This window comes from Agelaius tricolor, unplaced genomic scaffold, assembly GCF_023055355.1.
Source record: "Agelaius tricolor isolate 1412-34295 unplaced genomic scaffold, bAgeTri1.0.p SCAF_5, whole genome shotgun sequence".
NCBI classification, from domain to species: domain Eukaryota; kingdom Metazoa; phylum Chordata; class Aves; order Passeriformes; family Icteridae; genus Agelaius; species Agelaius tricolor.
The window spans coordinates 54,849,197-54,875,580 of record NW_027269265.1 but is presented as its reverse complement, the minus strand read 5'-3'; the positions used below and the strand labels follow the sequence as shown (position 1 = coordinate 54,875,580).

The 26,384-nt window shown below is 42.8% G+C and overlaps 1 protein-coding gene across 3 annotated transcripts in view; it reads left to right on the top strand.

Moving 5' to 3' along the window:
• The first annotated feature begins 3,247 nt into the window (after window positions 1–3,247).
• Window positions 3,248–26,384, top strand: part of CAPRIN1 (cell cycle associated protein 1) — a 30,200-nt gene continuing 7,063 nt past the window's right edge. The window contains exons 1-16 of one of the 3 annotated variants that reach the window (XM_071428318.1): window positions 3,250–3,455; window positions 3,792–3,997; window positions 12,288–12,350; window positions 13,543–13,629; window positions 15,160–15,398; window positions 15,512–15,594; window positions 16,638–16,775; window positions 17,326–17,378; window positions 17,464–17,550; window positions 21,881–22,036; window positions 22,126–22,234; window positions 22,666–22,727; window positions 24,110–24,220; window positions 24,743–24,892; window positions 25,033–25,183; window positions 25,849–26,043. In XM_071428318.1, the coding sequence (XP_071284419.1) occupies window positions 3,794–3,997; window positions 12,288–12,350; window positions 13,543–13,629; window positions 15,160–15,398; window positions 15,512–15,594; window positions 16,638–16,775; window positions 17,326–17,378; window positions 17,464–17,550; window positions 21,881–22,036; window positions 22,126–22,234; window positions 22,666–22,727; window positions 24,110–24,220; window positions 24,743–24,892; window positions 25,033–25,183; window positions 25,849–26,043 (1,888 nt within the window). In that variant the 5' untranslated portion in view covers window positions 3,250–3,455; window positions 3,792–3,793. Of the gene's footprint in view, window positions 3,456–3,791; window positions 3,998–12,287; window positions 12,351–13,542; window positions 13,630–15,159; window positions 15,399–15,511; window positions 15,595–16,637; window positions 16,776–17,325; window positions 17,379–17,463; window positions 17,551–21,880; window positions 22,037–22,125; window positions 22,235–22,665; window positions 22,728–24,109; window positions 24,221–24,742; window positions 24,893–25,032; window positions 25,184–25,848; window positions 26,044–26,384 lie in introns of all 3 variants that reach the window. The other 2 variants (XM_071428319.1, XM_071428320.1) reach the window with 2 other exon arrangements.

Sequence of the window (26,384 nt, the reverse complement as noted above, 5' to 3'; positions counted from 1 at the left end):
TATGACTAGGGAGTAGATGTGGTGATTAAGGAGAGAGCCCTGAGTGGGCCAGAGTTCCTGGTCTGGGGAAGTTGGGAACAGATCAGCAGGGTGGGAAGGCTGGTGAGCTTTGGACAAGTGGGGAACCAGAAGATGGAAGGACACAGCGAAGGGATGCCAGGTTTGGGAAGGCAGGAGCACATCTCTGTTTGTGTGCTTTGATGACCTGCAGGAAGGGTCAGAGCCTGGCGGAGCTGCAGGGAGACACAGCTCATTTCTGGAGCTCACAACCTGGTGCTGGTTTTCTTAGTTTTTACAGAGACGGAGCAACTGAGAGACGTTTTAAAAGATTTTATTCTATTATCAGTCTTGATGAATAGCAAGACATGAGAGATGTAAAACTTAACACTATTCTATCAAAAGCTAACTTATTTCTTGGTTACAATATTTTATAAATGTTTTTCAGCTCATTAGTTTTTGTTACATGATGTCACTATTACTTCTAACACTAATCATCTATATTTTTTCTCCACGTGGTCTTGTTACAATGCATCTTTCACAGTTCTAATCCTCTAATATATCTAGTCTTTTTGTAAGGCTATATTTTGAAACTTGGTTTTAGTTTAATTTCTCTCTTAACAATGTCCTCTCTATTCTATGGCTTTCTAAAGTTAGCACACTTTATCTTAGTCTTTGTATACAGATGAACAAAACTGTCTGAGCTTTCTGTCAGGTTTTGAGAATTCTTTACAAATCCATTTCCCACAGTCCAGGACATTGCTTTTGCTTGGAAATAGTTTTTAGGGCATGAGGGGGGAAAAAAAAAAGGTGTAATTTTTCCTTTTTCTTTTCCACTTGGAGATAGGACAAGGGGGTGGAGGAGTAGTAGTACTTCCCTGTAGGATTTTCCCCAGAGGGAGTGGCAAGGCTTGGCTGGTGAAAAGTCCCCGAGCAAAGAGAGCAAAAAGGGAAGAAATCTGAGATGGGAAGGGTCAGGAATGTGACTTCCCTCATCTTGAGCAGTTCTGCGTTCTAAAGGCTCCCATTTGTGGAAGTGCTTCTGCTGGGGGGACTTTCTCTGCTCTCAGGCCTTTCCCTGGGGATTGAACAAGCATGACTCCAAACCCAGCAGCTCCAGAGCTGACCTTCGTTTTACAGAGCTCCCAAACACGAAATGCAGGGATACTTATCTCTGAGAAATGGAAATGCTCAGACCCACATGCTGATTACAAGCTTGTCACACTGGAAGCTGCCAGGATGGAGTTTACCCACAGCTCAGCAACACTTCCTCCAAGCAAAGGTCTCAGCTCTTACTGGGGATTCTGCAGGGTTTTCCTCTGCCAGGTGCTGCCAGGTGATCAATACTGTTGGCACAGAAGGATGAGGAATTTGTGGTTGCTGTTTCTACAGGAATGGTGAGAAAGGGGTCGATCAAGAACTCCTAGCAAGAGCTGCCTGAAATGATGAGCACGTTAAGCAGTAAGAAATATTCCAGGAGTTGAGATTGACTGGGTGATCTCATGCAGTAACTGCTCTCAAGAGCAGCATTTTAACTTCCTTTTAACTTCCTTTATTTATTTACTTTATTCCTTTTTAACTTCCTTTATTTCTGAAACCATCAACATTTGCTACCTCATGTTTCACTTCTCCATGAAGAATAAACACCTCGAAAGGTTGAGTACAAACTCTATCAGAGCTTGGCTGAAAAATCTGCCTAAGCTATGCCTAGAACTTATGGAGAATTGCAATGGCAATGTGAGGGAAAAGGAGAAATGAATAGGAATGGGTGAGACAATTCCATATTATTTTAAACCATTGTATTTTGTGGTCAAAAAGTCTCAAGTGCTTCACATGTTGACAGAAAAACTGCATTTTGCTTGGGGAGAAAACGTCATCTCAACCCCCAAGTATGGGGCTTTGAGAAGTAAATCCATAGAAATTAAATCTTTTCAATACAATGGAATTTAGAAAATACAGTGGTATTACAAAAGTCTTTTTGTTGAACAGTGAAAAGGACTTTCAACAATTGAAGATTTCATTTTATACATCATTTATTCAACTGAAATAATTAGGCTGGGTGATTTATTACATGTCCCATAACCTGTTATGCAAAACTAAGTGATTTGTAAAGCAAATATCTAATACAAAATGACAAAGCATTGAGCTGCTCCAGAAAATGCAGAGATACATGGAAAGCAGAAGCATAAGGAGCAATATTTACAGATGGAATAGAGAGGGACAATCTTCCCATTGAGTTACCAGTTTCTTTCTGGATTATCAGCTTGAATTAACTCCTTGGGAGCAAGAACCAGGATGGAAACAAGGGCAAGGACTTGGTGAGGAAGGGCTGTGAGACATCTCCCTTCTGGTGATGGGAACCATCAGGTTGTTGAAGGAACTGGGCTTTTTCCTTCTTTCCAATGTCATTGATTGTGTGGATCCACAAATAAAGAGAGCAAAGAAAAAAACCCAACAATTTAAAAAAACAATGGTACAAATACAGTCTTTAATTGTTTATTTTAACAAAATTTCCAATGTCCATGTGCAAATACTGTGAACTGGGTTTTCAGGTATTTCTATTCCCAAAGTTTTGCACCCATTAATTCCAAGACAAGTCAATAAATACCAAATCCTTTCCCATTTAGCTCCCAGGCTTCTGAAGGCAGTGGCATTTCATTTTCCAGCTGTGCCCCACTAAGCAGCTGGAGCATTCATCCCAAAATTCCCTTTGCCTCACAGAAACCCCCATGTTGTATTTTATTTATTAACACTGAAATAATTAATATTGAAAGAATAAATTGCTAGCATAGAAGTAAAGGTTTACTGAGTGGTGGCAGCTTTTGGTGACTGGAACGTGTAGGACTAACATCACACACGTTACGTGGTGATCGTAGGGACATACAGGGATATATCTGGAGACGCAAATCCCAGCCTGACAGACAGACGAAGCAACTGTTCCCGGCCACTGAGCTGCGGTTATTAGGGCTCAGTTACAGCCGTGATGGGCTCCCCCGGTGTGGGGACCCGCCGCAGGGCACAGAAAGGCGCTTTGGAGGCGTTAGTGCCGGGAGCGGGCGACGGGCGGCCCGGAAGCCCCTCAGGGACACCCAGGATCCCCTGAGGGCCGCCCCACCATTGTGTCTGCCGCGGGGCCGCCCGCCGCGCGCCTGAAGGACCCGCCGCGCCGCGCCTCCCCCGCGCGGGCAGCGCGGCAGCTGCCGCCGCGGGCTCAGGCGTTCTCCGCGGGAACCCGCGAGCCGGCCAGGACCCCGCGCGCTCCCGCGCCGCCTCGCCTCTACGCGCCGGCGTGCGCGCCGCCGCTGCCTCTCTCTCCCTGCCTCCCTCTCTTCTCTCTCTCTCTCTCCCGTGGTAGCAGGAGCAGCGCGGGCGGCGGGGCTGGAGCGTGGCTGAGGCGGCCATTCCTACCGAGCGAGAGAGAGCGCAGCGTGTCCCCCCCGGGCTCAGTCGCGCACAGGGTGAGGAGGGCGGCGAGGCCCCTCCGGACACCCCGAGCGGGGCGGGGGGGGAAGGGCAGCGTGAGGGGAAAATGACCGTTGGGCGCGAGGCGGCCGCCCCGCGCCGTCACGTGACCACCGCCGCCCCGCGCGCGCCGAGGGAGGGAGGGGCGGCTTTTTGGGGGGGGAGGGGGGGGCCTCAGGGGCGCGCGCGCCGGGGCAGGTGCGGCTCGTGTGCGCGCGGTCGCGTGCGCGCTCCCGCGCGTCCCCGCCGTCCGCGCTCCCCCCCGTGACGCGCCCGGCGCTCTCTCCGCTCTCTTGTCTCTCTCTCTCCCGCCCGCCCTCCCTCCTTCACAGAGATGCCCTCGGCTACCAACAGCACCATGGCGAGCAGCACCACCGGCAGCACCACCGGCAAAGCGGGACCGGGCAGCGAGGCTGCCCCGGCGGCGGCGGCCCCGCAGGCGGCGGCGGGTGTGAACATCACCACGGTGCAGACCGAGGCCATGAAGCAGATCCTGGGGGTTATCGACAAGAAGCTGCGCAACCTGGAGAAGAAGAAGGTGATCCTCACGTCCCCTCAGATCCCCCAGTCCAGCCCTTGTGCCCACCCGCCTTGTCCCTCGCCTTCGGCCGCCCCTGCCCCCGAGCCGGTCTGGCCTGTTTCCCTTCCGTTCCCTTGTGCCGGGCCCTCCGCCGAGCCCTCCCGGATTGTTCCCGGCGTGGCCCCCAGAGGCCGCCTCCTGGAAGGTTCCAGAAGGGCGAGCGCCGCTCCCCCGGCCTGTCCCCTTCCCCTCCCGGGGTTCCCCTGCCTCGTCCCCGGCCGCCCTCCCGTCGCCCCGGGACCCGGCCCAGTTTCCCCCCAGCTCGCGGAGCAGAGCGCGGAGGGGTTGCGGCTGCCGACCCCCCCTTCGTCCCCGCTGCCCGGAGCCCCCTCGGCGGCGCCGCTCCCTTCCCCTTCCCTCTCCTTCCGCCTTTTGTTCCCCGCGGCGGGGCCTTTCCCAGCCGCGCCATCCCGGGAAGCGGCTCCCCACATCCCCGCTCCGTGCGGCGGCCGGAGCGCGCCCGGTGCCCGCGGGGCGGGCGGGCAGAGGCTGCGGTGCCCCCGGAGCCGGGCACATGGACGCGGAGCTGTAACATGGCGGCGGCCCGGCCTCCCCGGCGGAGCTCATTGTGCCGCCCGCACAAAGCCGGGGCCACCCCACCCCGCCCCAGTGTCACCGCTCGCTTTCCATCGCCCTAAGCTCAACTCTTTGGGAGCCTGAGCCCAGCTGGAAGCGGCCTTTCTCGGGTTATTTTTAGAAGGAGCAGCTACTCAATCCCTGGTGCTCGGACGGTTCGAGTTGTGGCACGGGAGGAAAAGGCTGCCGTGGTTACTCGCGGCGTGTTTTGCACCCTCTCGGTGGTGGCAGATTAAATGAGCTTCGCAGGGCTTTACAACCTCCAGAGCATGAGGTGTCCATCAGAAAAAGAACTAATACATAGCCTCAAGACTTGCCTCAAAACACCACAGTGCCAAGCTAAAATTACTCCCTGAGAAATTTATTATTTGTGCTAGAGCCCTAAAGCTCTTATTATTTTTAGAAGTGAATTAGCAGAATAACTGTTCTATTAATTTTTTTAACTGTCACTTTTGATATTTTTCATAGTGTTCCATATTGTATAAGGTGGAAGTACTCCCAGTAAATTAGTCTGTACAGGTGGGTTGTAAAGGAGAGAAGCTGTGCTTTACCTATAAATAACACACTGTGTATCAATAATACACTGTATAAATACACTGTGTACAGTGTAGCTTCCCACTTCAAAACTGAATGTGGGATTTTCCTGGTTTTTAGAGATGACATGGCAAAAAGCAGCAAGCCAGGCCATTTTAGGTAAGTTTTAGAGTCAGAGGAGCTTTTCCTCCATGTCTGTTGTGTGTAGACAGGACAAGATGTCTGTCTTAAACTTGGCATTAATACACAGGAATATCTGCACAGCCAATACTGGTCCTCAGCTTGAGAAAGAAAGCTGATCTTTCTGTCTCTAGTTGTTCTAATACAAAAAAAAAATTGTTTGAAAATTAACTGTTGTACCCAACATACACAAAAATCCTCTGAAAATATTTTTTATTATGTTAAAAGCATGTATTTTAAAAACCAAAATTAGTAAGTGGAGGATAAAGCACAGTGTTACTGCTGTGAGGGTCCTTGGGAGCAGTGTTTTTATTTACTTTTAAATAATTTACACTTGCCTTAGCCATTCCATTCTATTTGAGTGGAGTTTTAGTGTTTTACCAAGTGAGTAGAGGGGACAAAGTGTCCTTTTTTTTCTGGACATGGCTTTTGTTGGAAGATGTTCCATGAAAATTACTGAAAGCATTTATTTTTTGAATACTCTGTGCTGGGCAATGTGGGCTTAAAGAACAGGCAAGGGCTGGGGCTTAAAAAGGAAAAGTGCTGTCTCTCACTGAAAAGTGTTGTCTGTCACTGATGAATTAAAGTTCAAAGATTCCTAAGTCTTAATGGGCTGAAGTTCTGAAACTTCCTGAAGGAGGACTCATAAGCACTACAAAAGTTATGAGGGAAACGGGTTTTGGTGTATTAAAGCAAAGGAACTCATTTGTGGGCTTGAGCCTCTCCCTTGGTGGGGGAACCAAGAGTTCTGTAGTAAATAATGTTCTTTAGTAAAGGGAGCAGTACATGCTTTGTGTCTTAAAACAAAGCTCATTGTACACAGCAGGATTTCCTTACATTTTGCATCTTTGGACAAGAATATATTTTTAATTTTTCCAAGCATCCAGAAAGTAAAATTGTTCTGGAAACTGCAGAGCCAGGAGTGGGTGAGAAATGCAGTAAATCTCACTGGGAACTTGTGCTCAGTTGGACAGTTAATCCTTTCTTTGTCAGCAGCTGCTAACGAAGGCCAGTAGAGATGATTTTCAGAGCTTTGTGTCACAGGATGAACACAACTAAATACTTAGACACACATTTCTGAAGGATGAAAAATTACTGCTCTGGAAGAGGTACCATCTTAGGTTTTAAATAAAAGAAGTGTGCAGCTTTTAGTAGAGGAGAGGTCACTCTTCATAAAGAAATTTGAGTTTTTGGAGTGAAGTTTGTGATGTTTACCTGCAAACACAGAGGACAAAATAATGTGACTACCAAAATACAAATTGAAATAATGTTTATAACTTTGGTCTGTACTAGTTTGAATGTTTCTGTATAAACTAAAACCACTGGATTATTAGTTACACTTTCATTTTCTTTTTCTAAATGTGACCTCATTTGAAAGAATGAGTATTTCTTTTGTTAGAAGGGACTGGGATAAATTGATTTGCTGTTCAGAAATGAATGTGAAAACATGGCCTGAAAACGTCTGTGTTCCCCTCATCTCTTTGTATTTGGAAAAGATAGGAATGCTGTCCTCTGCTCTTAGATGACAAGATATTTGTGTGTGCATGGAAAGGGGTAATTAAAGAGGTATTTTCTCTCCAGGACCTTCAGATGTGCAACTCAAGTTTATGTTGACAAGTTTAGTTAATTTGAAAGTTGCCTGGACTCCTCCAGGTGTTTGTCAGGTGTCTGGGGTTTGAATCCTGCCAGCTGTCCACGTTCCCTAGGAGAAAATATTTCACCTTCAATTTCTCCTTCTCCCTGGCTCTTCTGGTTTTTGTTTTTAGAGGAGAAAATCCTTTCCAAATTTTAAGCCAATTGAATGTAGATCAAGCTCTGGTTTTGTTTCAGGGCTGAATAAAAAAAACCCAGTTGTTTTTGCTTTCATCTTGTGTAATAGGGCATGAGCCATGTAAGAACAGTTCATCAAACAAATGTTCTGCCAAAGGGGCAAAATAATTAATGTGCTACCACGTGTACTAGGGGATGGGCAGATGTTCACAGGGTAACATGTGAGCTTAGAGCTTGATGTGAGCTTGGTGTCTGGAGTTGGAAAGATGGCACATGCTGCCTGTGCCTGGTAACTTGAGCTGCTGTCACTTTATCAGCTTGTCTGAGTTTCCTCCTCGGTGTAATCCTGGCTGGGTGCAGAATGAGCAGTTCACAGGTGCTGCTGTCCTTGCTACACAAGAGCTCTCACAGAACAGCAGGTGGACATCTGAAGGTGATGTGACTTGGTTCAGTAAAATTGGATTGAAACCCCATTGGATTTCCCATGGGAAACAGGAATCTGTAGTAAAAGCTGGGGTCAGTTTTCCATTCTGGTGGCAGGAAGCTTGAAGCTGTCCATTGGTAGCAGCTCTCAGGGCATTTGTCCATGATTTGGGCCCCTTGGATGTTCAGGCTTGTGAGTGGCTCCAGAATCACTCCTTGGAAGGTTTGGTTGGAAATTATTCTTTGGAGGTTTAGCATGGAACAAATTGTAAAATTAATTTCAGACAGTATATTGTAAGCCTGAATGTTTCTTTGAAACCTCTCTTCGTAGGAATTTTGGATATCAAGCTTCAGGTCAAAAAACCCAAGCAGTTTATCTGTGAAATCTTGTGCTGGTGCTTTGAGGTTTCAGGCCAGTCTGTTTTGGTTTTAACTGGTTATTGTAAAATAGGGATTGTCTCACAGTGAGCTCAGTTAACTGGATGCATGATGAGTCCAAGGAGCTGTGAAACATCTTCTAGTTTCAGTTTTTCAGATGCCGCTCTGGGGTTTGGATCATGGTTTTTGTTTGAAGAAAAAGGCATGCAGAATGTGTTGGGAGAGACACATTTGTGCTCTAGAATTCATTTGTAAAAGTAACTTTTTGGAACAAAAATTATGTGTAGAGCAAAATCCGTGTCTTCTACAGTGTAGTCAACTTCCCTGTTAATTCAGTGTGTTTATGTAGGAAATCCTGTATGGTGGTGATTAGCAAAGAAACCTCTGCAGTCACCAAAACTTGGGGTTCTACTCCTCTGTGACTTAATTCTGGTTATTGGAGAAGCTTTTTCCCCCTCTGGGGTTAACTGATCGTGAAACTGCAGTCTCAGAATTGATGTGTCCTTGTCCTTTGTTTAAAAACTAATACATTATGCAGATATTTTTTCTAAACCATCAAACTTCCCAGACTGTGGGGAAAAACCCTCCCACGAGAATATCTACTACTGTTACTCAAAAAATCAATTCAATTGAAACAGAAGACCTGTAAGTGTTTTGTGTTCTGGAGTATTGATGTTATTGTATCCTTCCATCTTCCTGGTTCTAACTCAGGACTGAAACCGCTGCTCAGAATTGGTGGGTTTTGAGAGGTTCTGAACTTCCCTGCTAAGTGTTTTACTTTTTCCTTTTTTTGAGGAAATAGAAGACTGGTTTTGGTTTGTGGGGCTTTTTCATCATTTCTGGGCAGTTTTAGCTGCAAAGCCATGAAAAGTGTGGAGGTGATGGTGGTGGGCAAACAAATCACAATGCAGAGATGTAAAACAGGTTAACAAACTTCTAATTTTTAACTTGGCATTTACTTGGCTCTAATGCAAACTGTATTACACAGCTGTTTAAGGTTTTGGTTATCTTAATTGCTTTTGTGCTGTCGAAAACATTCATTCAGTTTTAGAGATACCTAAGGAGACAAACTTGGAATGTCCTTTCCATCTTTTCTTACCTTGTGTGGTGGAGTTTGAATTACTAACGATTTACTCCAGCTGTTGGCAGAGGTTACCTTGTCACCTTGCAGCTTGTTGTGCACACTTGTGCTGTTGTAATTGGTAGAACCACAGCATTGAAATTATCTGGTTAAATATAGAGCCTCCCTCCTGCTCCTGACCCCCTTTTTTAAGGGTTATTTTTAATCTGATGATTCCAGTGATCCAGTTTGCAGCACAGCACTGGAAGTGGTGGCTCAGTGGTCAGGCATTTCTAAAACCAGGCTAGGTTTGGAGGGTAATGCCAGGTAACTGCAGTTTTTGTTTCCACTTCAGGATGATGTTTTTGAGACAATTCAGAGGAGGTGAAGAGAACTGTCTATTAGTGCAATAAAGTAACTCAGTTTTGGATTCCTATTAAAGTAAAATCCAGGGCATAGTTAAGCAGTGAGCCCCACAGTCCCAAGAGAGCCTGTTAGTGGTGCTTTTTCCCCAGGAAACTCCAAAATACTTCAGGTATCTCAGCGGAAAAAGCTGAAGCAGAGTGGCTGGCTGCCTGCAGGACTGGGAGCTGCTGACTCACGAGCTGTTCAATACACAATTCATGTGCTCACTTTGCCACTGGGTTATTTTTTTTCCTGCTGGTTTGGTTTTCGTGCTCAGAGATCTCTGTCTGAGGAGTGAGGGTGAAGTTGTGTAAGGAGGGGTAAGATGAAGAGAGTCTTGCCCTCTTGCAGGCACTGCAGTAGGTTCCTGAGCAGGAATTTCACTGCAGTTGTTCTACAGCTCTAATGCTGCTCTTGGATTGCTGTTAGTTGACAGTGCAGATTAAAAAGGAAAGCGTTTTACTTAATATTTCTGTGTAATGCAGCTTTGGATCTTAAAAGTGTCTTTGTGATGATAGAAGAATGCTTACTTGGCAGTCCAAATCTTTGTGGTAACATTTAACTAAATGCACATTGGCTTGTCCTCTGCATTGCAGCTGAAAGGGCTTTCCTTCCTTTTACCTTCCCAACAGGAATATTTTGTAAGAAGTAAATGTGAAGACAAGTAACTTTTCTTCTATTCCTAACAGAAAGAGACATATTATCCTTGACTTTTTAGTTGAATAAAAATAAGCAAAGCATTTACATTAGACCTAAGAGTATTTGACCATTCAAGAAAAACCTTGTGCATTGTTCACTGTGTTACTGCAATAGCTTAGTCTGAAAGGACCAACCATGCATGGAAAAAGTATATAGAAAAAATTGTAGTTATTTAGGGTATTTTTGCCTCTTCCCTCCCTTATGCCCTCAGCCACAAAAGGGATTCTGTGAATGTTTCAGTGTAATTTTGCAATATATGTTGTTTTTTTCAACAAAGTCAAACAAAGTAGTGTTCTGGAATACAGCGTTCCACCCATTTTGTTTTACTGTTGTTGTTTATGGGTTGGTGTTGGAAAGTGGATCACAGAATTTGTTTTAGTGCATTTTTGTAGACCCTGTTCAAGCTGGCTCATGTTTGCAGTCTATTTACTGAGCAGCCTCACAAGCAATTGCATCAGGGTGACCAGGGGAATTGTAATCTGCAGCAGGGGAGCCAGTGACTTGAGCAAGTAGGAACTTCCTTTGAAATTTGCTTGTCTGCCAAGCCCCTTTGCTTTAGGATTTCAGCCATCAGAGGTGGGGGTTGACCTGGCTTTGCACTGGGGCACTGCAGTGGTTCAGTTCTTTTAGCTCCCTTTTGGCTGCACAGCTCAGCCACGCTCTCCCAAATCAAGAGGCTGTCCTGTGATTGTCCAAGCATGTCATCATCTGCTCTGAGATCAGGATGGAGAAGAGTAACCTGACCTTATTTCCTGTTGAGATAGATTTGCAGTGTGCCAAATGCTCTCCAGGGCTGCTTTTTTGATCTGTTAGGAGCTGTGGCTGCTGCATTTAACAACTGTTACCATGTAGTTTCTGTCCCCAGCATGAAACTCCCAGTAATATATTTTTGGAGCTCTGCAAGTTCTTGCTTTGACTTTTCCTAGGCCATTGCTGGCTCTGATACACTGGAAGGTGAAGTAGTTAAATGTTCTGTCTGACCTAGAGGACGTAAAAAGATCCAGCACCAAAAATGACATCAAATGGACCAAGCCTCATAAGGGTGTTAGGGTTTCAGGAAATAGTGATGGGCATCAAATACTTTGGAAGAGGAGCTTGCTTGATAAACTGTTCCACAGACTTTGATCTTTCCAAAAGTCTGAGACTGAGCATAGAATAGAAGTTGAATTAACTAGAAAAATAGCAGTAAAGTATTTTAACTGAAAAGTCTGAAATGAAGAGCAACAGCAGCCAAACAAGGTGTCACTCAGTGCAAATGTAAACCCTGAGACAGTGGTGGCATCTTTGACATTCAAAATTAAATATTCTCCTGCATCTTGTGTTTTGTTATCCTAGATTGGGAAAATAATTGTTAAGGATTTGTTTTAATAACTTTTTAAATTAGATCATGGCAAATCTCATTCCAGATGCAGTAATTTGTGCTAATACAGAAATGGTGAAAACAGTATAATAATTAGGTGTGTAACCCTTAGAGGCTTTGCTTCCTTTGGAAGAGCCTTTGTAGTTAGCCTGTAGAATCTGTCACTGGGGCACACAGGAGTTGGATTCTGGCTGATGCCACTCTGCTGTGTGGTTTCTCTTGAAGCAGATGAGAAAACTGATCCTGCTGAAAAGTAGCCTAATGATTCTTTTTTCAATTTTTTCCTGTGGGGGGAAAAATCCTAATGCTCTTGAAAAAAAACTATTTTAGAGCTATTAATATGAATTGTGTTGGTGGGCATTCTTGCACAGAGGATTAGAAACTGTTTAAAATTCTTTACAACTATCTTAAGTGATGGAGCTACAGAGAAACACAGTTCTGAATCTTAATAGCCTTGACAGTGGGGGTTTGCAGTCAGATTTTTGGTATTGTAGTGATAAAGTGGTGATAAGCTCTACCTCAATCCTCAGTGCAGCTCTCTGGTGTTTGGACTGAAGGACATGTGCATTGAGAGTGCTTGTCCCCTTAGGAGGAATGTGAATTTCCTTGGAAATTCCAACTAGCCATGAAGACATTGTAATAGCCAAATAAGATAAAAATATTTACCTCTTGGGAAAATATTTACATTTTAACCCAGAAGACAGTTTTTCTCTTATACGCTTTCTACAGGATGGTTACGTGCTTGTGTAACATGGTACAGTCTGTGTAGTGTAATATTAGAATGCATAATTTTGTTAGCACAAGTAGAAAAAAGCTTTAAATTGATTTTGCCTCTTCATAACAGCATTTTTCTTTTGTTTCAGAGCAAACTTGATGATTACCAGGAACGAATGAACAAGGGAGAACGTCTGAATCAAGATCAACTGGTAAAAGCAACCAAAAAAATCCTAACCAGATCTCTGTTAAATTGTTTTGTTATCTTTGTGATGAGGAGTTTTTCCTGCCTCTCTCCTTTTTGGGGCTGGTTCTAAAGTAGGTTATTGCAGAGCTTGATTCAGCAGCAGTTTTGCAGTTGTAAATAAAAAGCAAATATCAATTTAAATTCAGTTGTATGGTGCAAACATGCTCATTGATACTTCAAAACATTACCAGATGCTCAGTGTTATGTGAAGTCAAATCCTTAACAATTATCTTCCCAGTCTAGGATCAACAGTGTTTTATGGATGATTTTTGACACTGAAAGTGACAAAAGTGTACCCTCCAACTGTTGCAGCTGTTGACACTTAAGAGAATGAGCTGCTTCCCTTGGTCCCTTGGATGATTTCATCTTCATTTTGGTGGTTCTGTGCCAGCTGAGAACTGAAATATCACAGATCTGTGTATTTTTATTTTGTGATGGCCTGTTGTGAAGATAAGCCACGATAGAGAGCTGACATCATGTTCAGGAGGGAAGCTCATGGTTTTTATCAAGCTTGACTACCAGGTTTGATAAAAATGAATGCTAGTTTGGAGAAACACATTCTTTTGTCACAGCAGGAATGTAAATGTCTCAGCCTTATCCCCCTGATTTGATTCTGATTTGATGTAATTTCTCAGTCATACCAAATAGGTTGAGGAATTTGGTTTGCTTTGGTGCAGATCAGATTGTTAGGTTTAAGAAGATAGCAAAAGCAAAGATTTCTGGAGATGGGGACATTATGCTCTGTATATTCTGGTTTTGGCTCTGACTGGAGATAACAATGCAGTTATTCTCAAACTCTTAAGCAGTTCTGAGTTGCCAGATTGTTCTTCTCCCCCATTCTTCCAGTTGTTTGTTAATTTTGTCAGGAACTGGCTGCAGCCAAACATGAAACCAGTCCATCATCCATGTGAGCACATAAAGGCATATTTCTCTGTATGTTTAGCATATCTAAAGAAACTGGAGCCCTAAAGACATACACAAGTCTTTGATATCTGGGCCTGTGAAAATCTAAATTTACCTTAACATAGTTGCAGTCCATTCAGGGATCCTGTGTCTCATTTTAGAACTAAAAAATGTGGGAATTTATTTGTTGGAAGTATATATTCAGTTCTGTTGCTGATGGTTTACATTTGTGGTCTTTCTGGGTTTTTTTTAAGGATGCAGTGTCAAAGTACCAGGAAGTGACAAATAATCTGGAATTTGCTAAGGAACTGCAGAGGAGTTTTATGGCTCTGAGCCAAGATGTAAGTAAAGATCAAGCATTGCCATGTGGGTTATCCAAACACTTTAAACTCTTCCACTGAGGCAGTAGTCACCTCTGTTTACAGAGGTAAATTGCCCTTGATTTCTTCTATGTTTGACTGTTTTCTTGTGGTTTTTTTATATTAGTTGATGTCAGGTTTTCTGAAGAATTTCTGATGTACTACATAAATGTATGGAAACAAGAATAATGTAATTTTCTGACACAACACAAGTGTTGAAAATAGTGATCACAGAACCTGATCACAGGTCTGTCATGCAACATTAAAGATGGTCATTTGCTGCCGTTGGTAACATTTTCTTAAATTGATTTCATAGAGTTTTCATTTCTTGGTAATACAATCTGAAACTACATTATGGGACAATACTACTTTTGTAAAGTATGAAATAGGTAATCTTTTGGGTTGATGTTTTATCAAGGATGCAGAATAATACTGTAATCAAGAATTAAATTCTAAAAATTTGGCAGTTGTGGAAAGAGCAGCAGCATTGGAGGAATTGGCTGAGTAGTGGATGTTAATACAGCTGACTGCTCTAAGGAGCAGAGTTAGCTTGTGAACAGGCTGGGATAATTTGAAGGGCAGCAGCATCCTTGTGTTATAAACTGCTTTCTACATTGGCTGTGGCTGTAAATTAATTTGTAGGACTCAGCCAACTTGTTTCTCTATTTTCTGGCATCACAGTTCATCTGTGTTTATGGAATGTTAGTAATGGAGAACGTCCTTTTCTGGATAAGTCTGTTCTGAAGTGTTTCCCTGACTGCTGAAGCAAGCCAGTGAATGCAGGAGTACCAGATTGGTGCTCTGCTTTCAAATTTGGTAGTAGCTTTTCCTGTCTCTAGTTAGTTGATTTTAAGATATGTCTTTGATTTTTAAAAACAAAATTTGGATGTTTCAAGTGGGAAAATTACCATTGTGATAAATTTTTTTAGAAGAGAATATTACATTTCCAGCTGAACTTGGACTGGATACTTGGATTAAGATGAAGAGTGGAAGAAACATCCTGTAGGTTCAGAGTGGTGCTGCATTTAGACTTTGTGGAAGGTTCAATGCAGAGCACAAGGCTGCTGCTGATGTGTCATCTTCTCCCTCCCTGCAGTCATGCTCCTTGCACTGGGAATGCTGCAGTGGATGCACATGCTTGTTCCCTGGAGTGTCTGACTGGGGATGAGAATTTGTTGAAATCCTTTTTTGGACTTCCTGATCCTGTCTATCTCCCCAGCCTTTCATGTCAAAACATTCCATGAGGTCCCTCTTGTGGTGTGTGAAAAAACCAGTCTTTTGTTTATCTGTTTTAAGCTGATCTGGTAGTTCCAATGAATGCTTCCTACTCTGGTGGGATATGGTGAATAACCTCTCTGTTCCTGCTCTCTATGTGGCCAGAACAATCTGCATCACCCAAGCCTTTCCAAATGGAAGAACCCAGCACTTGGACTTTTCCCTTGCCTTCCTCTGGACCTTTTCTTAGCAGTTAAAGACATTTCCAAAGATTTTTTTTCCTTGGATCCATTGCAGATCCAGAAAACAATAAAGAAGACAGCTCGCAGGGAGCAGCTGATGCGAGAGGAGGCCGAGCAGAAGCGTTTAAAGACGGTGCTGGAGCTGCAGTTCATTCTGGAGAAGCTGGGGGACGATGAAGTGCGCAGCGACCTCAAACAGGGATCCAACGGGGTGCCAGTGCTGACAGAGGAGGAGCTGACAATGCTGGATGAGTTCTATAAGCTGGTTTACCCTGAACGAGACATGAGCATGAGGTAGGGTTACAGCAAAGTGCTCCTCTTTCTAATTGCCAGTCAGTTAACAATGTATTTGGTATGGTAATTTAAAGACTCGGTAAGAAATTAACTCTTATTAATTAATTTTTAAGGTTGAATGAGCAGTATGAGCAAGCATCTGTTCACCTGTGGGACTTACTGGAAGGGAAGGAAAAACCAGTTTGTGGAACAACCTGTAAGTACAGTCTCTGCATGAAGAGACAGCACACAGAATTTGTGTCTGAACTAAAACACACATCTGATGTAAGAGAACTTGGGCAGTTAATTATCTGTGAGGTCTTAGAGGAACTACTTTTTCTCAGCTCTTAGCTGGACTGTAATAGTGACTAGTGAAGTTTGTACTCAGTCTGTGGTGTATTTTTTATACTGGCTCAGCATTACTCAGTATTGAAGCTCAGTCCATTCCTGCTGTTTCAGCAGTACTCTGCTGCTGATGGTGCTCAGTAGCAGTTCTTTGTTTTCTGCAGACCTGGGTGTGAACAAGGTGACAGTGTAATACGTACACTAACATGGCATTCCTTACTGGGGTGTTCTCTCCCCCTTAGCTCCTGCAAAAAGTGTTGCAGTTTTGCCCTGTCTTCATTGATTACCTGCAGATCAGGCTGTGACCATGCCAGCCAGACTGCTTTTTATGGAAATCATTCCCAAATACCTGGCCTAGGCAGCCAGCAATACTGCTTTGCCAATGGTGCTGATGTCTTTTGGGTTAAGGAGCCTCAGCATTCATCTGAAGCACTGAGGGCAATTGTTCTTTGCTTACAAAGGCACTATTGAGCCACTTCACCTCTGGAGAAGAACCCTCATGAATCAGATGGTACCTGTGTAGATTTATTTTTATTGACAGTTAGTTGTTTTGGAAGAAATTGTCTTACAGAAATGATTTTAAGTAACAGGAATAAAAGTCTAGTAATTAAATTCATAAACTTGACCTCACTGTGAAGTGCTCCACAAAACTTCTGAAGAGTTCTGTACTCTTAAGATCCTTCTTGCCCTTCAGATTTTTCTGAATGACAGTGGGTTATTTATGGATTTATTGAATGTGACCCAGTAAGAGAAGAAATCTCTTACTGGTGCTCATGGACTGGCTTGGGGCAGCAGCATCTTCCCAGCAAAAGGGTCATAAAATGTACATGCAATCTTTTGGAAGGAAGGATGGAAGGAGAGAGAGGATGATGAGGACTGAGGTGGTGCTGATGTTTCCCTGTTCCATTTCCCCAGATAAAGCACTGAAGGAGATTGTTGAACGCATCCTTCAGACCAGTTACTTTGACAGCACCCACAACCACCAGAATGGGCTGTGTGAGGAAGAGGAGGCAGCACCTGCACCTGCAGTAGAAGACGCTGCAGCAGAGGCTGGTGAGGAGGGGAAGATGCCCTGTGACTGACACATGTGTGTTGTTCTGTCATGTCTCTGCACTCCTCAGAGTGATTAAATTGCAAATGCAGTGTTCATCTCTAGCACTGAAACCATCCAAGATCAAAGTTGTGGCTCCCTGAGGCTTTTCCCAATATTCAGTGGTTCCCACCAATTTAAGCTGAGCTAGAAGGGAGCAGTTTCTGAAGCAGACAGTGTAATTACATACTTAAGAAACTTGGGAATGTTGTATCCAATTTTAAGACAACTCAGGACATTTTTCCCTTTTGTGGAGAAGGCATAGCTGAACATAACTCTCGCTAGTGAGAATTTAATGGGTTTTTTTCTTTTAAATTCAAAGCTCTGAGAACATTTGATATTACTAATTCTGTTAACACCCATGACTTTTCTTCTTTATTCTGAGGCACATGATTTTTCTCATCTAACTTTGTATCTTCTAGGTCTATAACATGAGAGTGGTTGAGGTCTTTATTATTGTTGTTTTGAGATTTTTATTTTCCCACATAAATGGTTTGTTTCTTTTTCTTCCAGAACCTGATCCAGCAGAAGAATTTACTGAGCCAACTGAAGTTGAATCAACTGAGGTATTATTCACAGAAACACTGTCATTTTGTATACCTTCAATGCCACTTACTTTTACTTTCATACCCTTTCTTATTTTTATTTTAGTATGTAAACAGACAATTCATGGCAGAGACTCAGTTCAGCAGTAGTGAGAAGGAACAGGTAGATGAGTGGACAGTTGAAACGGTTGAGGTAAGATCTTGTGTACTGCAGGTAAAATTGCAATCCCTGTTTCTGCTGGCTCACAATTCATGATAGGTTTTAGTGTTGCATCCCTTCTCCCCCAATATATAAAAGAATACATTTATTTAAGTAGGCTTGGACTTGCTACTTAATTCTTTAATTACATACTTAGCCCAGGAGTACCTAAAATAAAAAGAAATAAAACCTATTTAGTCTGGCGAAGTTTGCAGAGAACTTGCTTTTCTTAATTAGTGGCTTGCTTGGGAAAACAGGGCTTAAAAGTCTTATGCTTAAAAAGACTTAAGGACTTCTTTTGAAGTCTTTTTTCTTTTGGAGAACGTAGCTGCAAATGTAGAACTTGAAAGTTTATCTACCCAGCTGCTGACAGTGTGGTGTAGTTTTGCTTTCATGAAGCACAGGTGCCTGGAGAGGGAGCTGAAAATGAGTAACTCAACTAATTCCTACTCCAGATTGCTTATGTGCATCATTTGGTGTTAAAATGTGCTCGTATGTATGTACATCTCTGCTTCCCAGAACTACAGCTCTTCAAGTATCTCACTTGTTACTCCTCTGCACTTGAGTGGTGTTCACTTGTGGTGTTTGTGGTGCACTGGTGTTGGGATCCATTCCCAGTTCAGTGATTTGCACTCAGACTTTGCTGCATGTGCAAGTCCATTATTTTATTGCACTGGAATTTGTGGTCCTCGTGTATGGGGAAAGACAAAGGTCCCTGTTTGGTATGTTGGAGCTTGAGTTGTGTCTGTCTGGGAAAAACAAGTATGAGCAGCTTCTTTCAGGTGCTGGAGAGTTATTTTTTGATTGATTTTAGCCTTCTGCAGCAGCAAATTGCAGATGGTCAGTTTTTTAGACTTTCCTGGTGCCTTTGGCTGTTTCTAAGTGTAGGAGTGGAATAAGTGTTCATCATCTTGTGAAGTGCTGAAAAACAGAGCAGCTGTTTTGATCTGATAAACTAATCTGGCTGATTTTTACATTGAGTCTGGATGAAATTCCTATTTTACAGTGTTGAAGACCACTTAGAGATTTAATAATACTGAGGATGAGTGTGAGACTTCTAAAACTAAGTAGACAGCTTTGCCATGTATGTGAAGGAGTTTGGTAGTTCCTTGTCACAGTATTTCATTTACTTACTTAAACGCTTAAATTGTCACTGCTACTCACTGTCTACTGAATGTATTTTAAGAATTATCTTAACAAACTGAAGAAACCCTCCAAACCCATACATTAAAGTCATGCTTGGTTGGAGTGTTCTTAGAAAGCACAGCATTTTAAAATTATTGATTAATTGGCTTCAATTATACCTATTTTATATCTGTGTTTCTCCTAAGAGTCCAGAGTGGTTCAGTTCTCTGTTCTTAATAAAAGGAGCATGGATGAAGGCATAATTCAGGTTGTAGGTTTCAGAAACTCATAATTTCCTAGTCGGCTGAATCTGGAATTGGCTCAGCTTTGTTTTCATAGGACAATACAGAGATAGTGTGCTTCAATTGCCCTTTCTGACCCAATATCTTTGACATGTTAGAAGGGAATAATTTAGAAAAAAATAAAGTTGAAGCCTGTTTCTTCATAATAAAGAACTTTATTTTCTCAGCTATAATACAAAAAAAGGGAAATTGAGAATATCTGCCTGTAAAATTATTCTTGCTGACACCACAGTCTCCTTTCTCAGGAGAATGCAGCTGGATTGTGCTTTGGCAAGATGGTGACACAGGTTGTACACTGATAGCTGTGAATTTTGAAATCTGAAAGAGAACATTAGCTCAGAAGATCTCTGTAATTGTTCACTAAGCGGGAGGATATCATAAACTCCTCTCTTTCAGTAACCCTCAAGTAGATGTGATACAGTCAGGATTTCTGTGCTGTGTTTCTAGTTTGGGAAGTGATGATGTCTTCACAAGGATGTTTTTTGTATGGTCCTTCCATAACTTTTAAACTAAATAATTGCCTTTTGAATTTTCCACGTGTCTTTGCATTATAGGATGTTCTAATTTTGGTGAATATGTTCTTTATTGGTAATAGTACTTATGGAGATTTTTTTATTGTTGTTTTGTAGGGTTTAATTTTTTAACTGCTTCTTCTGTAATTAATGCCTGAGTCTGGGTGTACACAAAGTTCTCTGTGTCTTAGATTGTGGAACTTTGGTTGGATGGATTTTGTGTAGAATTGAAAACTGTTCTCAGACTAACAAAATACAAGTTCATTCTCTTGGCTTGTGGTGTCATTAAACTTGTGGTTTTACCTGTCCTTCTCTTTTTTAATCTGTCCCCTGTCAGTCTCCTTGCCCTGTGTCTGGCAGCTCTGCCTGCTGACAAGGTTAAATTAATCACACAACTTGAAATTTGCTCAGTTCCATCCTACTATGGTTTACTTGCTCAGAGTACCCTGGTAGTGCTAATAAGGCTGAAGGAGTAGGTCCTAAACTGTTCCTTTTGACATCAAATAAGGAGTACTGGAAAAGATAATGTAAAATATGAAATACCATCTGAAGTTACTGCTATGCTATTTGTGAAAAAGGAAAACATTGGGTATTTTTGTCTCTGTTGAGTTCTTGATGATTCCATTGACTCCTTTTTTTTTTTCTTGAAGATACTGAATTGTTGTGAATGACTTGGACTCCGTAAGTTGAGTGGTAGGGCTCAAATAACTGAGAGTACTTTTGGTAACAGTTATGCAGGAGATGAGTAGATGTTGGTTTTACCACTCAAGTTTCACCTGATGATCTGGCTTGCACTTTTTCTTCAATTTTTAAATTTTGTCATGTGCAAAAGGTCTATATATGTTCTCTAGATAATTTTTTTCCACTCATAGGGCTTAATTCTTAATTTGGAAACAGTCCATGATGTGAAATTCAGGGACTGTTTGATAGAGCAGAGTTGTGCTTGGTTTCCAGTGTGGACTGCCACAGGGTGTATTTTTCATGGGAATTGTCAAATTGCTTCTCTGGATTGCTACCAGTGGTGGTTTGGTTCTGAAGGGGATCTCAGAGAGGACTGTGGTTAGCTTTTAGTTTTGTTCAGATTCTCTGTTTGGGATTTGCTCAAGGAACAAGCCATTGGAGTTGGTGAGGCAACTGCATGTGCAGAATGCCATGGACAAACAAGGTTTGGAAATATGGGCAGGCAGTAGGGATGCTGGAACATGCTGCAGGTTTCTTGGAGAAATAAATATGGAACATGCAGGCTTTGAGGGTGGATAGTGACAGTGTGAGGCATAAAGTTCAGACCTTTGTTATAGGATGGTTTGTAATTGTCATGGCTGGGCACAGAAATCTGTCTTCTGCAGTCCTAATAAGAAATCATGTGTTTTACATCAATATTTGACCTTTCAGGTGCCTGTATGCTAATTTATATCCTGTGTAACTAAGTTTTGAGGCATAGCTGTTTATCTGGAATGTTAGTGATGTTACAAGCTGATTGAAATAGAGAAGTAATGGTAAGAGACAATGATATTTTTAAAGGGCATTTGTTGGCATTGAAAATGGCACTTCTGGATTAGAGAGCTGCCTAAAGAGCAGGTGAGGGACTGGTTAGGGCCATCAAAGTGCAGCTCAACCATCCTTGTCACTGTCTGTTTTCAAAATATTTGCTGATGGATGTTTGAGGTGCCCATGTCCAGCTTGGCTGGTTGCTCTGCTGTCTAATCAGGTGCTGTCTGAAAGCCCATTGCAGTTTGTTCCTTTGTTGATGTTTGCCACTTTGGGATATGTTTGGTAAATCTGAGCTTTCTTGCCCTCCCTGATCTGTGCTTCTGCTTCTGGGCTTCTGGTGTCCCCTCACGGTGCTGTCTGGCAATCCTTGTCATGCAATGCTGCCTGCTGTTCCTGAGACAGTAAATCAGGGAGCTAGGGTAACAGTGGCTGTGAAAATTGAGCATTATGAAGTCTTAAAAAAGACCAAAAAATTCTGACTCCACTTATATTTACTGAAAAGCTGTAAGAAAATAATTCTTCCCCATTTCTGCATATTTCTGAAGTTTACTCTTCCCCCACTTCCTTTAAATTTCCAAATGGTGATAAATTGCTGTCTCAAATCCTGGTCTAAAAAACTCCATGTGATATTGAACAAATACTTTTTTCATGAGGAAAAGAGTAGATGGAGAGAAAAAAGAGCAGAGTGTGAGCTCTGTAATCCTGTGAGTGCTCAGATGAGTAGCTGGCCACAGTACTGACCTGTCTAGGATGTAATACTGTCCTTCAACACCACTACAGCAATTCATCATCCATAACCCGTCAGGCAATGGCCAGAAATGCAAGAACTCCTGAGTCACTTGAGTGCAGCGTTGCCTGGAGCTGAAATTGCAGTTGGTTGTTGTCTCTTGTTAGGTTGTAAATTCCCTGCAGCAACAGACACAGGCGACGTCTCCTCCCGTCCCGGAACCTCACGCACTCACTGCTGTGGCTCAGGCAGACCCCCTGGTCAGGAGACAGCGAGTACAGGACCTCATGGCACAGATGCAGGGCCCCTACAACTTCATGCAGGTATTTCTGTACTCTGAGCATTCATCTGTTTAACCCACAGCAGTGTGGGTTTGATTTTTATTTATTTAATTATTTTTTTTTCTCCCCAGGACTCGATGCTGGAATTTGAGAACCAAACGCTTGATCCTGCCATTGTATCTGCACAGCCCATGAACCCAGCCCAGAGTTTGGACATGCCCCAAATGGTTTGCCCTCCAGGTTTGTAATGGTAAATCCTAAAGGGAAATACTGGGGAAGCCTGCAAGTCATCTCTTAGAAATGCTTCAGTTGCTGCTGCATAAGAAAAAGGTCACCACAAGTAATAGTACAATCCTGTTATAGTGTGTTTTTTCTCAGAAATGTGGTTTTACTGTTTTTTAGGCTTCCAGTTCTCACTTGCTTATAGGTTTTGCTTGGAAATACAGAGAAACTAAAGCTTCTTTGGTTTTGCTTTGGATTATTTTGGACAACTAGAAAAAATGTTCTTTGTGTGGAAACAGGAGTTGGTAATTTAAATATAGCTTTACCATGCTTAAGGCTTCATCATTTCATGACAATCAGCTTTCACATAAGTGCTCAGAGCAGATAATAATGCTATTCTGTAAAAGGCTTGATTTTACTGTGTAATAAGTGAAATTATTTTCCTCCAGTTCATGCTGAATCAAGACTTGCCCAGCCTACCCAAGTTCCTGTGCAACCAGAAGCTACACAGGTAAAATGTTTAGTAAATTCTTTAGTAAAATGTTTAGTAAATTTAGTAAATTTGTATTTGAGTTTGATATTGGGCCTGATTTGAGTTAAAAAAGGATTTATTTCCTGACTACATGAGAGACTTACGAAAAAGCTGAAGGTCCAGGTTTGGGAAATTGGTGATCTCCATTGTTGCTTACAGGCATTACTAGTTCCTGGTTTCATTCTCTACTGACATTGCAAATTTCCACTAATGGGAAGCAGGTAGTTTGTTACTTCTTTGCAACAGAAATATCAAAACCACTTGATTACAGGGCAGTCTGTGTCTGTCCAAGTGAGTGTCAGGGCACAAGCAGATCTCATGCATTAATTATATGGAGTTTGTGTTCTGTTTGATTATTCCCACTTGCTTGGATTGGGATTTTACCCTGGAGTTGTAGAGCAGTCAGTGTGAGTTGAATGCTGTTTCCAGTTGAGCTTTTAGGGATCTCCTAAACTTGCTTCTGCACTGTATAAATGAAGTAATCACTTTGTTGTTAAGATGTTTCAGTTGTCTGGTGATGAAAGATTTTTTTTATTAAGCATATGTGACATCTCTGAGGACTCTGCTGGTCTCAGTAATGGGTCTGATCCATGTAGGTGTTTGCAAACCAAAAAAAAATCTGGATAGGTGATGCATCTCACAGTACAGGCAGTGTAAATTGCTTCCTTTGGCTTGTCCAGATTAGGTCTGCAAGGTTTAAGTCACTCATTTACATAGAAACAGGAGCAAGGGAATTATTTCTTGAGTTTGCTCTGTATGTACCTCCTGAAATGCTGGTGCTCTCCACAGTTTTGTTGTCTCGTAGGAGTAGAATCATTTTTTGGGGCAGGGAGGTTTTTTTTCTCTGCACTAGTTTTTATTTTGCTGTTAGGTGATGTCTGACTTAATCCCATGGATTTTTTGTCTTATTTCCCTTACCTCAACCAGTGCTGCCAGTGATTCTCTCAAGGATCTTGCAAGCAGTAGCTAAACTTACTCTTGGCTTTGGAACATTCCGGTGTGATGTGAACACCCCCATCAGTTATTATCCATGGCTTCTTTAACTCCCCAGTACAGTCTTTAATGCAAAGTGCTCTGCTTTCCTGGCTGGACTTTTCCCTGGGCTCTCTGTGTGGGAGCAGAGCTTGTAAAATGTAAAATTCAGGCCCTTGGAAGCCAGCCCTTGGCCACTTGTGTTTGAGCTTGGAGCTGTGTGGTGTTAGAATGTTGGTGGTTAAAAAGTAATTATTTTGTACTGGTTTGAAGATGTGCTGTCTCACAGTGTAGAGAGTACCATCCACTCCAGAGTTCTCTGATACTTTTTACAAAACTGTGTGTGAGCATCAGCTGACTTCTGGGGACTTTGGGGTTTATTTTGTCAGGTTCCCTTGGTTTCTTCTACAAGTGAGGGATATACAGCTTCCCAACCCATGTATCAGCCTTCTCACACAGCAGAGCAACGGCCACAGAAAGAATCAATTGACCAGATTCAGGCAAGTCAGGTTTCACAGGGGTGGGAAGAACTTTGATTGCAGGTGGCATCAAATGTTAGTCTATGTTTCTTAGTAAATAACATTATTTTTAGTTGATAGGGGTGCTTCAATTCCCTTTAATTTCAAAATTCTGAGGCTGTCTGTGACCAGTGAGTCCTCCATAGCAAGACTTTTCATTTGGAAGCTTGTTTGTTTAGTTGGATGCAGCATGCCAACATCAGCATGGGAGCATCAGTGTTGTTGGCTTAGGAAGTGGGATTTATTTTTTCACAGCAGTTAGCCTGGAAACTTCTTCATTTCCCCCCTCTGGATTTTTCTAGTTATGTTTCAAGTTAATGAGGGAGAAGATGGTTAGATTTTTCCTCTCATTATGCTGTTGTGAATTAGGCTGTTGAGCTGAAGTACAAAACAGTCATCAGTAGAGGTGAAGCTGAGGCATTGCCACTCTTTGTTTAAACAAAGTTTTTGAAGTTAAATTTTTGGTACCTCTAGAGCTAAAATGTTGTTTGTTTTAATTATTAGGCTTCCATGTCCCTGAATGCAGACCAGACCCCATCCTCATCATCACTTCCCACTGCATCCCAGCCACAGGTGTTCCAGGCTGGATCCAGCAAGCCTTTGCATAGCAGCGGAATCAACGTCAATGCAGCTCCATTCCAATCCATGCAAACAGTGAGTAGGAAATCAGTCCTTGATCCCTTTGGCTTGGTGCTCACCCCTTGTGGTGGGATCAGTCATGCATTGGTTATTCACATTTCTAAGACTTTGAGGCTTCTTTACAGAGCCTTAAAACTGAATTTCTGCTCTTACAGGTATTCAACATGAATGCACCTGTTCCTCCTGTGAATGAGCCAGAAACCCTTAAGCAGCAAAACCAGTACCAGGCCAGTTACAACCAGAGTTTCTCCAATCAACCTCACCAAGTAGAACAATCAGATCTCCAGCAAGAACAACTCCAGACAGGTAAAATTCTTGTGGCCTTGGTAGAGCAGGTAATAAGTCTGTGACATCCTAGATGATGGAGCACAGCATGCCGCAGGTTCCCTTGCAGGCCTTACCCCTGAGCAGTACCAGGTTTTGTTACTCTGTCTGGGTTTGAATATCCAACAAGGAGTGAAATTAAGTATATCGCCAGTTGTTAAGCCACTTGACTGAGGTTTATATGGCTTTAAAAAAACTCCATGAACAGGATTATTCTAAAGATGCAAATACTTGAGTGAAGTACTGGCTCTGCTGATGTTAAGGTTGCTTTAAAAAAACCAGTGCAATTTGAGGTGCCATTCTGTAAAGGAAATAATAAGCCAGAAATGAGAGCAAATGAGGATTGCTTCTCACAGTAGATGTAAGGTCACAAAGACCTGGAATCTTGTGCTGAAATCAGTGAGAAATTATTTTAATTCAGCAGGCAAAATGCTTTCCAGTATAAGTCTATATCCAGAGCTGTTTTTCTCTCAGCACTGCCTTCACTTCACTTTCCACTGAAGTGCTAATAAGTACTAGATGTGGAACAAGGACAAAGAGCCTCATCCTTTTCCTCTGTAACAGAATATTGGGTTTAAGGAGAGATAGGTGGGAACATCAAGAAATTCAGACTTTTCTACTTCTTTTCCCCCCCAATTCCCCTGCAGTGGTTGGTACCTACCACGGTTCCCCGGACCAGAGTCACCAAGTGGCAGGAAACCACCAGCAGCCTCCCCAGCAGAGCACTGGATTTCCCAGGAACAGCCAGCCTTACTACAACAGCCGGGGCGTGTCCCGGGGGGGATCCCGCGGGGCCCGGGGCCTCATGAACGGCTACAGGGGCCCAGCAAATGGATTCAGAGGTGAGCAGCTCTGCAAATCCCTCCCTGAGCTCTGCTCGACCCTGGGGAACACCAGCTCAGGAGAGCAGGGGTGTTAAACTGACCTGCTGCTGGGAGACTGGGGTAGCAGCCCTGTGAGACAGACTTGCAGTAAAAATCTTACTGGTTGTAGAGAAGCAACTTAAAATTAAAGTGTTTGGACTCTTACAATATAATAGTAAGCATCTGCTGCAAGTGTAAGCAAATGCAGAAACATCCATCCATCAAGCAGGGAATTCAGGTGCAAGTTGGTATTTCAAAAATGCTTAGTGATTCCACACTGCATTTTGTACAGTGTAGTTCTGTGTTTCATCAGAATGAGA